The 14,292-nt window shown below is 41.8% G+C and overlaps 1 protein-coding gene across 1 annotated transcript in view; it reads left to right on the top strand.

Annotated features, from left to right (window-relative positions):
- LOC137299220 (EF-hand calcium-binding domain-containing protein 5-like) overlaps positions 1-14,292 on the top strand; it is a 115,683-nt gene that overhangs the window by 18,077 nt on the left and 83,314 nt on the right. The window contains exon 5 of the mRNA XM_067967883.1: positions 1,575-1,648. Within this exon, the coding sequence (XP_067823984.1) occupies positions 1,575-1,648 (74 nt within the window). The remainder of the gene's footprint in view (positions 1-1,574; positions 1,649-14,292) is intronic.

The following is a 14,292-nucleotide window of genomic DNA, read 5'->3' as shown; positions in this document are numbered from 1 at the left end:
ATCTATGTAGAAGAGCTTTATGCTGGAGAAATGAACGTTTCTCAGTTTTTCTTCTGCCATCAATATCAAGCGTTCCCTTGACAGCTATAACATGGTGGGTGTGGTTCACACTTTTAAAATACAGTTTTCTCTTTCAACGCTTCCCATGAGCAGTTCTTAGTGCCTGCTAACAGGAAGAGTACATCTTAGGTATTCTGCCCTTATGGATATTATTTATCCCAGTCCAACAATTAAGCAATTATAGTAAATTGCATGCTGCACTTTACATAGCCTTACACCATATCGTGGCTTTCAAAAGGGAACTGGATAAGTACTTGAAAGGAAAAAATTTGCAGGGCTACGGGGATAGGGCGGGGGAGTGGGACTAGCTATATTGCTCTTGCATAGAGGCCGAATGGCCTCCTTCCATGCTGTAACCTTTCTATGATTCTATGATATCTGCAGTCTTCTCCAAATGGCAGAATATCAATCTAAGACTGAGTCATACTAGTTAAAATAGTAAAGTGACAAATTAAACAACCCACTGAAATAAGCAATATCTATACAGGATAAAACAATTTTCTCATACACATGACAGAGTGTCCATTAAAGCCTCAAACTGCTATGACCGCTTTTCTCCAGAATTCATTTTGATTTTTAAAAGACTCCACCTATCTTATAATTCATATTCCAAAACTCAGATCTGAAATGATCTCCCCTCTATCAGTCAAAATGGGCAGCTTTGAAGCTCAAATTCTCTTTGACACTATGATTACATATAAAAGAAACAATACTTTGAAAAGTAACAATCATGCTGTCTTTCCAAAGTACTCTAAAATTAAATACAATATTCCAAAAACTATAGAATGCTTATGCTGAACTTCAGTGGGGACCTCAGTTACCTCAGTTTGTTTATTCAGCTGTGACAGACATCAAACGTATACAGCAGTTATCTCTCACACTATGCTCTCATAAGTTCATATTTCATCTTATCTTCTTAAGTAAACACCAGATCAAAGCATCAGGCAAATGGACTGTCAGCCATGTTGAATTCTATAGAAAACAATGACAGGAACTATTTTAATTCTAGTTACATATGATTTAAAAATATAGACAACAATAAAGACATAATTTCAAGTTTCATCTCAGTTGGTTTAATGCAATATCACATCCACTGTTTTACATGTGATGTTTCTGCTTGCCAAAACTTTCAACTTTTCTAAGTGAGATTGGCCGATTTAATGGTGTATTCAGAGCAGTTGTGTGCTGTGAGCTTATGATGTCAAAAAACTGGCTAGAGATTGCCTTGAGAAGTTCACTTAGAAGTCTAACATATATCAAAAGGCAAGCCTGTCCATCTCTGGTGGATTCAAAGCCAAGTCCCAGCGATGAATTTGTTTGTATCGAGAGCATTACCTAATTCTTCAGAAATATATACATCTTAATTTATTCTAATACAGACATAAAAATGATGTATAAGGTTTTTAGCTTTTTATTAAACAATAACTGTTGTGTGACATTTCTTTAATCTACATGTGATTCATTCCAGACCTCGATAATTGTCTGCATGTCTGTTTCTGTGTATTTCCATACAGTCTTGATATATGACATGGAATTGGAAGAGATAGATACAACAGGGCAAATATTAAATGAAGAGGAGTTTGTAAAGGTGAGAATTAGATCTGTCCATCTACTAAATGAAACCCATTTAAGCCCATTCTTTTTAGTGCAATATATTTCAAGCATTTTCAACAGCTGGAATTTGGTCAGTTCCTGTTCAACATACTGAGAGCAATTTGAACACTGGAATTGTTTCAAAATATATTAACATGAAAATTACTGTAGAGTATTTTTACAATGCCTTTAACAAAATAATTTGTGTTTTTATATGGAGGTTAGATTTTCAAGTGATGTATTTACAGCATATGTACTACCCTGCAATGATGTCCCTATCCATGTGTATAACTGTTTGGGGATCATTCTCAGCATTTGTTCTTAGAAGACTATATCTAATTGGAAAATGTTCAGACATGATTAATACTACTTGTTCTACTTCATATTTTTAATAATGGCTTCTTTACTTATTTTAGCAACTAAGTAAGGTTTTTCAAAGATAAATTACTAAGATTGTTGTATTTTGTTGATATTACTAATTTCGTTATTGTATATGAGCAATGCATAATGAACATCCTCATCCTGAAAAGTGGTTTCTTGTTTATTGACACTGTCACTCCCCTTGTCAGCGTTGGTAATGATGATTAATATTGAAAAATGAGAAAATGCTAGTCAATCTCCTGTGGTATTGCATATGGCCAAAGAAAAAAGACAATGGGGTAAAATTTCCATGGGGTCCCCCAATCATCCACTGTAACCTCAGCAGAAGATTGGCGGAAACCTTGAGAAGATGGCCACTTGTGTCGTTTCTCCAAGGTTTCCGCAGATCTCCCAACAAAGTTACAATGAACCAAGATCGGAGAATCCCCAAGGAAATTCTTCAAGTTTACTGCTGATAATCAATTATGTTATTTCGCACAGAATAGAGATGAGACTACCAGGTTTTTAACTGTCTCCATTTATCCCTGCTTTCTAATTGTTTCTGATTCCCACTTTCTCTCTGTTCCTTTGTCTGCCTGCCCCTCACACACTCTCATTGTCATCTCTGAATCTCTGTCCCTAAGTCTTTTGTCACTTCCTCTTCTTTTGTGTTAGTTCTTCCTTCTTTCTGCCTGCTCTCTTCTGTAAAGGGTAGAATTTCCTCTCCACATACACACCAGATACCCGACACAGGTCTGCTGTATCTGTGAGGAAGGCAGCTAACCACATTCTTCCTCCCTTGTGTCATTTTCAAGCCCATTTGTCTTTTAGGGTTTACACCTCTTCCCTGACTGCCCTTTATAAAATGTTAGTTCTTTTTTAAAGCAATCATTATGTACACTTCAAAAAAAAAAGAAAGGAGTGAAGGGAACAAGTGGCAAAGTCTGAGGAATACTTTGGGCTGCGAGGGATGGGAATAAGCTATGAAGTCTTGACCTGGAGCAGGACCTCAGGCTGGAAAACAGAGCAGCACTGAGGCTGGTAAAGCAGGACATCAGAGATGACAGCAAAGAGCAGCTGGGTGAGAACAACGATACCAGAGCTCCAAATCAGGAGGGAGAGTCCAAGGAGCAGAGCTTCAATGGGGAATGAGGGGGAATTGGGCGAAGCCTGTAAATCAGGAGAGCAGGCTTGGGAACAGGAGGCAATCAGGTCCAGGTTGAAGCCACGAAGGTGTGTTGAAGTATGGGGCTTGGGGCTGCTGCAGATTGGGAGGGAAGGAAATGAGAAGCATGCGGTAGAATGATGGCTTCTGGAAATTGGATTCTGGTTGCTTTCTATGTTATAAATCACTGGTTAGGCCTCAGCTAGAGTATTGTGAATAATTCTGGGCACCACACTTTAGGAAGGATGTCAAGCCTTGGTGCAGAGGAGGTTTACCAGAATGGTAGCAAGGGATGAGGGACTTCAATTATGTGGAGAGACTAGAGAAGCTATGATTGTTCTCCTGAGAGCAGAGAAGATTACGGTGAGATTTAATAGAGGTATTCAAAATTATATGGGGTTTTGATAGAGTAGATAGGGAGAGACTATTTCTACTGGCAGGAGGATCAGGAACCAGAGGACGCAGTTTTAAGATAATTGGCAAAAAAATCAAGGGGTGAAATGAAGAGAAATTTTTTTATGCAGTGAATTGTTACAATCTGGAATGCACTACCTGAAAGGGTGGTGGAAGCAGATTCAATTGTAACTTTCAAAAGGGAATTGGAAATATACTTGAAAAGAAGAAATTTGCAGGGCTATGGGGAAAGAGCAGGGGAGCTGGACTAATTGGATAGCTCCTTCAAAGAACCGGCACAGACATGAAGGGCCGAATGCCCTCCCTCTGTGCTGTATGATTCCATGTTGTAACAGCCTCACAGAACAGTTGCACTCTGTGCATGCATTGTGATGGACACTAGGGCGCATGCTAGCTCAACCGAGCTGTAGTGTGGTTGTTTGGCTCAGAATGTCAGGCCTCAGTTGGGTAGACCGAGTCATGTAGTATTAAGGGAGAATGTACACAAGGTCAGGGAAGTACATGAGCCAGTGTGCCTGACATTGCACGGGGCAGGGGGTAGTCCTTGGAGCAATTGAAAGAGGAAGTGAGTAACCGTTCGCAACCTTGGTGTCCTATTTGACCCTGAGATGAGCTTCTGACCACATATCCGCTCCATCACCAAGATCACCTACTTCCACCTCCGTGACATTGCCCGTCTTTGCCCCTGCCTCAGTTCATCTGCTGCTGGAACCCTCATCCATGCCTTTGTTACCAATAGACTTGACTATTCCATTGCACTCCTGTCTGGCCTCCCATCTTCCATGCATCATAAACTTGTGCTCATCCAAAGCTCTGCTGCCCGTATCCTAACTCGTACCAAGTCCCGTTCACCCATCAGCCCTGTGCTCGCTAACCTACATTGGGTCCTGGACCGGGAATGCATTGATTTTAAAATTCTCATCCTTGTTTTCAAATCCCTCCATGGCCTTGCCCCTCCCTATCCCTGTAACCTCCTCCAACCCTAAAACCCTCCGAGATCTCTGCGCTCCTCCAATTCTGGTCTCTTGCGTATCCCTGATTTTAATCGCTCCACTATTGGCGGCCATGCCTTCAGCTGCCTAGGCCATAAGCTCTGGAATTCCCTCCCTAAACCTCTCCGCCTCTCGACCTCCCTCTTCTCTTTTAAGACGCTCCTTAAAATCTATTTCTTTGTCCAAGCTTTTGGTCACCTAATATCTACTTATGCGGCTTGGTATCAAATTTTGTTTGATGACGCTCCTGTGAGGTGCCTTGGGTCGTTTTACTAGGTTAGAGGCACTATATAAATGCAAATTGTTGTTGTTGTTGTTATTGTTGTGCATTTATGGATGTTTGTATTTTCTTTTACAGAAATATTAATATTTTTAATAGGCTTACCTTTGTTATACATTTTATTTTTAGAAGTATACATAAGGTGGATGGGGAACTGTCACGGCCACTGCATCTTGGAAAACTTTGGTTTTATCAGAATGTAATTGCGTAAATTTTTTTTAGAGGCATGTGATTAGGGAGGAATTTGAAATTTGGAGAAAAGTTTTGTGTAATGTGGTGAGTAATGAAAGTGTAACAAAAATAAAAAATCACCACAAAGACTAAACATCCTTAACCAGTGAGAGTGAAGAGACTTGACTATGGTCAGATGGCCACAAAAATGTTATATGCGTTGATTGGTTCTAGTAGGATGCAGGTTCGCAGCCTTTGTAACGTATTGTGAGATATGTTGGTGAACTCTAAACCCCCCTCTAATGACCTTTAAATATGATATAGCCAATGATTCTTTTGACAAAATACATCTGGGAGCAATTTATAAGACAGAATTCAATTAAGGGAAATCAATGGTGTCATAAAGATAAACTCAGGTGATTTGTGAGCATCATCGGATCCCTAAAATTGAATTACAGCCATTTAGCTCCCTGCTGCTATTGTTTATTTTATATAGTAGCATTTTTCATATTTGTAGCTGGACATGTTTAATATAGTGTGTAAGACTGAGGTGGTGCAATCAGGAAACCAATGTATTAACATTCATTTTGAACAATGACCCAGCAGCACGCTGTGTCACATAAAGAGTACCGTATGGCAATGGTTTACTGGGTTAACAGTCTGTAGTCAACTCCTGTTTGCGAGTGATGCCAATAACCGAGGGTCATTCATTTCAAAGGGATTACTGCTCTCTTATGTAACCCAACATTAGATGCTGTGGGAAGGAAAAATAAATCATTTTTGTATGGAGTTTGGGAAACGTGGGAGGCTTTGCCAGTGTTCTTCCACTTCTTAACTTTTTGATTTGTCTTGTTAGTTTTATCATGTCCAGCATTTGAAGTCATGCTGTATCCCGGAGAACATAGCCCTGATTTTCTGTGAACATTCCACCTGATTTTGGGCGGATTGTGGGTGGAAATCAGCCGTTCTGCCAGCTCTCGACCAATAACCAGAAGTGACAATGAGCATTGAATACACCTGCCTAAATATGAGTGGACATATTCAAAGTGGATGGCAACGGTGGGATGATGTCAGATGTTGTACATTCTGTCATTACTGCAGTAGCAATGCTGGACGCAAGGGATATCAGCACGTTGCTGCTGTCCAGCCTAGCTACGGCGGGTGGGAAGGCATTTAAAATTTATATCAGTCACACTCCCGCATCCCACAAATTAAAAAAATAAATGGCTCTCCTCTTCAGAGGCAGCCGGCGCATTTAGACTTCTGGACAGAAAATTGCGAGAGCTACTACCACCATACTGTATCCTCCACCTGATTTTCCACTGTGGCTCCACGCAAATGATTATTTAATGCCCATGCAAAACAGAGGAAAATCTACCCCTGACTGTCTCGGGTCACTTGGGTGAGGTACTGGAGTGCTGTCCGGGCCCATTGACCTGCACCTCATCATGAGATGGTGCCTTCATGAGAAGAGGGAGGAGAAAAAAATTCTTCATTTCCTGTTTCTAAACCAAGCTACCACACAAAGAAAGCATTGCTTGATAAATTTTCACATTTTGTGAAACTGACTGAAATTGTCAGACAGGCCATTGACGGGGGGGAGGGTGTTGGAAAAGGAGGTTTCAGCATTTAAGGATTAATATTGTATTTGAAACCTCAAATGTACTTGTCAACACCGATCCTCAACCCGTTTATCTACATATAGGCTTTGACTTCTGGTGGTACAGATAAAAATTGCTACACTGCAACCATTAGTGTCAGGCTGTTTTGACAAATAAGAATGTAACTAATGTAGTCCAGATGAATGTAAAACCACAGCTGTTGGAGGAGCTCTATTTAGGTTGCCAGTGTTACATGTCTGCAGGATTTATCACAGATTCCTGCATAAACTCTTCCTTTCCCAGGACCTCGAAAATGTGCAATTCTTTATCTCCCTCTTAATTCCTCTTACAATCTTTTACAACCAAAGCTTGGTGTCACAGAACCATGTCACCCTGATTTATCTCGACTTCTCTGCTACTCTTTTTAACCCCGATGGTGACTTGCACTTCGAGCAATGGCCCCTCATCTCGATTTCTCAATGAAAGAAAAGTCACATCGATAATTCTGGAATGCCGTTCAGTGCAAATTACAAATGAATACAGGGGAGTGGGACTAATTTGATAGCTCTTTCCAAGAGCCGGCACAGGCACGATGGCTCGAATGGCCTCCTTCTGTGCTGTAAGGTTCTATGATTCTACATTATGAAATCATATGCATTTTTTCTGATCTTATGATCATCAAATCAACTTACAAATACATAAATGTTCTCGTGTATGTAAACTATTACGGAATGAATGGGTGCCATCACTGTACAAACACTTAATGTGTTCATATGAAATGTTTCTTTTTGAAACAGGTTAACAGCTCTGCTAAAATAGAAGACAAAGGGATTTCATACAAGTGCTTAGCAGTCATATGCTAATATTGCACAGTGTGACTATAATTCAGGAGTGCAGCACCAATCCTTTCACAGTCAGAAATTAGTATAGTCAAAAGTGCAACCTGCTTTGCATATCCTGGAGGATTGTTTCTTTATTAGAAATTGCTCCTGACTAATCAGAACTGCCTGTTCCAGCCATCAGTGAGCACACAAGTGCCTGGAATGTGTGCTGTCAACCAATTGGTTCCAATGGCATCTCTCCTTAAATTCTCTGGTGCAATTTTATCTATATATAAATAAGTTTGCCCAACAAAGGCTGTCAATACTTAAGGAAGAATTTTCATATGTGCCTATATTAAGAAGGAATTCCACTGTATGTGGTAAAAGAAAAGTATTGGCAATGACTCACTGGATTGCAGTACATTCATGAAGTTCACATTGAGTATAACAGCATTCTGCCTGTGATGGAATTTTTTAATTTTCTTTTTTGCATTCTTGTGTCCTCAAGGGCTTGACTGTACAGTGTAGAGTTGCAGGGGTCTCCAGAGAATGGGTGGAATACAGATGGCAAAATACTTAATCTTTTACCCTCAGAAATAGCAGTATATTAATAAACTCCTGCTGACTCTGAGAAGGTCGGCAGAGGAAAATAAATGATAATACTCCCCAAAGAGAGGAAGTTCTAATGCACTGCCAATTATGGGAATGGTCAGTTTATCAGGAGCAGCAGTTCAAAGCCCAGTCACTTTTTTCGAGAGTATTGATGAAAATACTCATGAGTAAAAGGATGCCATTTTCTCAGCAAAGTGGAAAGATTTGAGAGTAAAGCTGCATATTTTACAGTGGGGCTTTGTTCAACGATATCCTTTCCCAGTTTTCTTCTTTTGTCTGTCCCCCACCCCCACCTGACACTGTCGCCATGCACTTCCTTGAGCTGGGAATGCAGGCTTGTCTGCAGCTGCTCCATGCAACAGTCAACAATCACAGTGCACAGCAAAGTGCCATCTGGTGCAAACACAAGAGGGACTGGAAGTTAGAGTTTAGATGTAAGAGCACATTTCCGTCGATGGTCTTTCAGGCTAAAAGTTTTGTTGCAAATAAATCAAAGCTTTCATATTTGTTGTAGGTGGAAACTCCATAGTGGTTTTGAATGTAATTTGTTTTTATCAGTATGAGGGGAAGCAGCATTTAGTAGTGACCTCAGTGGTGATAGAGATGTGATGGTTTTAAGGGAATGCATAGGAAAATACTTAAGGCATGCTGCAATTTTGAATTAGTTTCTGTGTTTTCTCCCCTTTGTTTTAAGGTTATTTTTTTCAGCCACCCTATGCCATGCCCCATTCCTTGAATGAGAAAGTGGCATGTGGTCTACTGCCAGGCATCTGTCAATCCTGCTGATGGACCATTAGGTGGAGGTGTGCAAGAGCTTGGTTGGGAGGAGGGGGAGCTTTGGTATCAATTCCTTGGGCCTTCTCTTTCTGCAAAGCAGCTTGTAAAGTTATAGTGGCTACCACACCGCCCACTGCAATCGTAGGTGTGTGGTTTTATTCAATCTTTGGGACCCATTGTGGCTAAGTAAAATGTTGCCAAGAAGGGAAAAATAGAGAGAGATTTCATGAATCTATTTCCACCTTAAAATTTAAATGGGTGGGCACTTTAAACTGAAAGTGCACCTCCACAGTAATGACACCTCTCTACAAAATGTCAAAATACAAAGTACTTTCTATTCATCTTTGCATAATGGTCCCTTTACAATCATAACTAGACTCCTGATGGAGATATAGCTGCATCTTATTATTTCAACACTTATTCAGATGGATTAACATGAGTGCTATCATGTCTTTTTTTTAAGGCAATAAATTAAAAGACATTCTTGTAGATCAGCATGACTGCAATGAAATGTAGTAATAATAGAGTTAGTGCAACTGCACACATGAATATATTAAGTCTGACCTTTCAAGTAATTATTTTAACCCTTTCAAGATAACACTTGTGCCTTCAAACAAAAGCGTAACAAGATTTCCGGTTGTGTGTATACGTGCTTTATGTTTGTTACTTTAATCTAAGAATACCGTGGCACTGTGCATAGCAGCAGCAATGTGCTGCATTATGGGAGTGGTATCAACCTCAGCTGCGTGTCATGGCAAAGTTCCAATTGGTCACTTCCCCACAGCAAGAAAGGAATATGAGAGGAAAAGTCCTCCCCAACCACCATCTCATGGACCTCCCAGTGGCTGCTTTCAGAGCTGCATTGGCGGAGGTTTGGAAGTAGATTTCCTGTTTGCTTTCTTGCTGTTGATGGTGCGTGTCATAGGGAGACCAGAAAAGAGAAAGGGGAGAAAGTACAAAAGAACATAAGAATGTGTGGAGCAAGAACAAGCCATCCAACCGATATAGTCTAGATATGTATATTTCCCACTTCTTGGTGAGATAGCAGCAGGACTTCCACCCATTCCTCCAATCCCAACCCATTTTCCAGGGCCAGGGGTCATTTGCCGTGCAGGGCGGAGTCCTGGCGGGATCCCCACTCACTGCTGCCAGTCAGAAAAATCCAGGTGGCACTGCAGGGGACCAACGCTGCAGCACCAGAACAGGCAACCAGGCATTTAAAGGGGCAGAAGAGCCCCAATACAGAGGAGCAAAAATGTTTTTTTTTAGGTCTCGTCTGAGTCCAAAACCCAAGAAGAGGAGGGGTTTGAGGCCAAAATGGTGGGAGAAGAAACCTTTACCAGGAGACTTGGGGTCCATTACCTTCATTATCCCAGATGATCCCAGGGAATGAGGATAAGAAGAGCTGGAGAAATATGGGCTGGGATGCTAGGGCCCACCTCCGTCCTGGCATTTACTGCAGTGGAGGAGGAATAGTTGGTTAGCAGTGGTCATGGGGAGGGTGGCCGTGGGACGAAAATCCATGTTGGTCAGGGAGGCGATGGTAGGCCTCACCTACTCATTGCCTATTGTTTCTGCAGCTCTCCCATCTAATTTGGGGCGGAATAACAAAAGAAAATCCAGCCCATACAGTCTACACTATCATGTTTGACATTGGAAAAAGAGGAGCCCTGATTTTAACTTGGAACGGGAATCGGGCGGGCAGGGGGCCAAGGTGAGTGGCAACCCCCCCTCACCTCCTCCAACACTTGCAGCATAAGGCCAGCAAGATTTTAGCTCCCGGCCTCATCTGCATGCATCCAGTCAGCTGCCTGCTGAAAACTGGCAGGAAGTGGCAACTGGCATGTTGGCGAGAACAGAATGCAGGAGGCTGAGGCTGAAGGAACGGCCATCGGTACTCAAGTAAGTCGCAGGGAGAGGGCTTTAGGAGGGCCTTGTGATTGGGAAGGAACGAAGCCCGGCTCAGGAGAGGCCTAAACTTTCCTTGTGGGGCCCGGAGGAGCACTGTCCTGGTTCCACACGGAAAGTAAAAATCATTAATAAACTGAAATGTTTAGGGCCTGGCGTCACTTCCTGCTATCTTCGCCTGAGAGGAAAGCTACAACGGATTCACCGCTCAGGCCGATGACATCATCGGACCCCGAGCTGCATATTTAAAGAAGGACCCCGCCGGTTTTAGGAGGGTGCGTGTGCCGCCTGCTCAGATGAGCAGGTTAAAATTGAAGACTGCGAGAATGGAGCGGGACGTCGGTGAGTAAATGTCTCGGCCGATTTGAATTGCCCACTCGCCTGGTTTTCCCCAGATGGGCAGTGTTAAAATCGCCCGAGGGTGTCTGACCCACACGGAAAAAATTAAACCGTGAAAAGAAAAGCATTCAGTGATTTCTTACATTCCTTTCATTTTACATCATAATAATCAGCATTAAAATGGGCAGAAAATAAAGTTGCTTGGATGGTAAACCAAATATCTCAATGCATTTTTGCAGCCGAAAATAGTGTTCACTAGGATTAGGATCTCAGCTGAAGAGAAAATCCTGTTTTTGGAACTGGGAACATTTGGTTGGATTAAAATAAAACATTTTTCACCAAGTTCAACTAATTTCAAGTAACTGGTTCCTGTGCTAGGACGCCACCCTATCACCTGTCCCAGAGACAAATGGCTGGTGCCTGTCACTAGAGCTGAGGGATCAAACATAAGGGCCTGTTCTGTTTTAAGGAAAGGTAGAAAGAACTTGCATTTCTGTTGCACCTTTCACGACCTCAGGATGTCTCAAAGCGTTTACAGCCAATGAAGTACTTTTGAAGAATAGTCAGTGGAGTATTGTAGGAAACACGGCAGCCAATTTGCGCACAGCAAGATCCCACAAACAGCAATGATATTAATGACCAGATGACCTGTTTTTTTTAGTGATGTTGGTTTTACAAATTTTTCTTTTGGGTAATGTTCGCAGGTCTAATGGGGGAGATTGGATATATATAGTTGCTGATGGGCATTGCTTTCATCCAAATTCTGTCATATCTGATGATGAACATTTTGAATTATGCAAAACTAGTGCCAAACTAGAACTGAAATATTATTTAGATCTATTTCCATATTTTCATTGTATTTTAGAAACATAGGTACAGCCCTTTGAGTCTGTTCCGCCATTCAATTAGATCATGGCTGATCTTTATCTTAACTCCATCAGCCCCTTTTTAAAAATACTTGTTTTTCTTTTTATCCTTTTCCCGAGCTCTTTAACTGCTTTGAGGCCTCTGTTACATAAATTGGCAGCTGATTCATCTGATCTTTACTCCCCATAATATAATCTTGCCTTCCTTCATTCACGGCACCTCTCACCACTGAGATCAGGAATTCACTGTGTGGGGAACCACAAGCGTCCTACTGTTTGATACATAGGAAATAGTTTAAAATAATTTCTTCTTGTGAGGTATATTGTAAGGATTTTTCTTGTGATTTTGTGTACTTTATACTTATACTCTCAACTTTGTATCAGCGAGGTGAATCTGTACATTGTACAGAGATGTCAGTGTGGTATTCATGACGATGTCACAATGCTGCCAGATTGTTTAAAGTCAATGTGGATTTTTGAAAAAGAGAGAAGTTTGTGCCACAAAGTGATAGGACACGTTTCTGATCCTAGCTGGTCACTGAGGGAGGTATCAAGCAGAGGCAATGGAAGGTAGGAAAGTCTGACAGTAGCTAACTTCCCACTGTTCTCACTTATCTCCCATTGTTTAGTGGAAGAGCATTAATAGATAGGTCTCTGGAAATGTTGTGCAGGATGAGGGAGCTTAGAGAGAGAGAGTAAACTGTACAACTCTCTGTTAGGGAGGTCATGGTGGTGATGCACGTATTTGCCCCATCAGTTACTAAGATTATAAGTCCAGAACAACATAATGGCAATGTTAAAGAACAACTTTATTTATAGGAAGTCCAAAAGCAACACTGAGTTACCCAAATACCGTTTTGAGGAAGGGTTTCCACATCTGAAATGTCGACTTGTCTTCTCTCAATAGAATGCTGCCTGATTTGCTGACTGTTTCCAGCATTTTCTGTTTTTGTTTTACTAAATTACTCCACGTTACAGTTACAGGTTGAGCTCTGTGCCTCCTATATGATATAAGATAAATGATATAAGACATCATTTATACCTTTAAATTTAGAAGTTAGATAGCTTAGAACCCTCCAACCCCTCAGTACTCTGAGATGTCTTCCTACATGTAAGGAGCATTATATATAAGTGCAAGTTGTTAATTCCAGGCTCAGACTAACCCACTTGAGTGCTGAACAGCCCTTGGTAACATGGTGCCCTGTTTGGTTGTCAGTCTTCCTTGAACGCAAGCGAGTCAGGGAGCTTGTTCAAGCCAGCTTGCTTGGCCTCGCTGTGGTCTTTCTGGCTCTGCACAGCTCTTCCGCAATGCTCTCAGGGCTGTCTCCTTCACTGAGCTTCCATCCCCTCTGAGCTGCTGTCAGGTCTTGCCCTGTCGCTAGGTTGTTCTCAAGTGTCTTGCCTCTGCTCTCAGGCTTACAACCTCTCTTCTGGCACCCGCTCTTTCTCTCCTCAGGCTGCACTCAGGGCTCTTGTCCCCTCATGGCATCCTCTCCAAATTGCTCTCAAGGCAGTCCTCACTCTCACTATTGTGAGGCTTTCTTCCTCTGGGCTGCTCTCGGGGTTCTTTCCCTCTCCCTGAGCTGCTGTTAGGCCTTTCTCCCTCATTGGGCTACTCGCTGGGCTCTCTCCCTTGATGGGCTATTCTCTGGGTGCAAATGTTACACCCCTGTTCAAAAAAGGGGAGAGAGATAAACCCGGTAACTACAGGCCAGTTAGCCTAACATCAGTGGTGGGGAAACTTTTAGTGACAATAATCCGGGACAAAATTAATTGGCACTTGGAAAAATATGGGTTAATAAATGAAAGCCAGTACAGATTTGTTAAAGGCAAATCGTGTTTGACTAAATGCATTGAGTTCTTTGTTGAAGTAATGGAGAGGGTTGATGAGGGTCGTGCGGTTGATGTTGTTATGGACTTTCAAAAGGTGATTGATAAAGTACCACAAAATAGACTTGTTAGCAAAATTGATGCCCATGGGATTAAAGGGGCAGTGGCTGCGTGGATACGAAAATGGCTAAGGGACAGAAAGCAGAGAGTAGTAGTGAACGGTTGTTTTTCAGGCTGGAGGTAAGTGTACAATGGTGTTCCCCAGGGGTCAATGTTGAGACCACTGCTCTTTTTGATATATATTAATGACCTGGACTTGGGTATACAGGGCACAATTTCAAAGTTTGCAGATGACGCGAAACTCGGAAATGTAGTAAACAGTAAGGAGAATAGTAACAGACTTCAAGAGGACATAGACAGACTGGCGAGATGGGCAGAGACATGGCAGATGAAATTTAAAACAGAGAAGTGTGAAGTGATTCATTTTGGTAGGAAGAATGAGG

The sequence above is a fragment of the Heptranchias perlo genome, chromosome 28, assembly GCF_035084215.1.
Source record: "Heptranchias perlo isolate sHepPer1 chromosome 28, sHepPer1.hap1, whole genome shotgun sequence".
NCBI classification, from domain to species: Eukaryota; Metazoa; Chordata; class Chondrichthyes; order Hexanchiformes; family Hexanchidae; genus Heptranchias; species Heptranchias perlo.
This window is presented reverse-complemented; position numbering and strand designations above follow the sequence as displayed.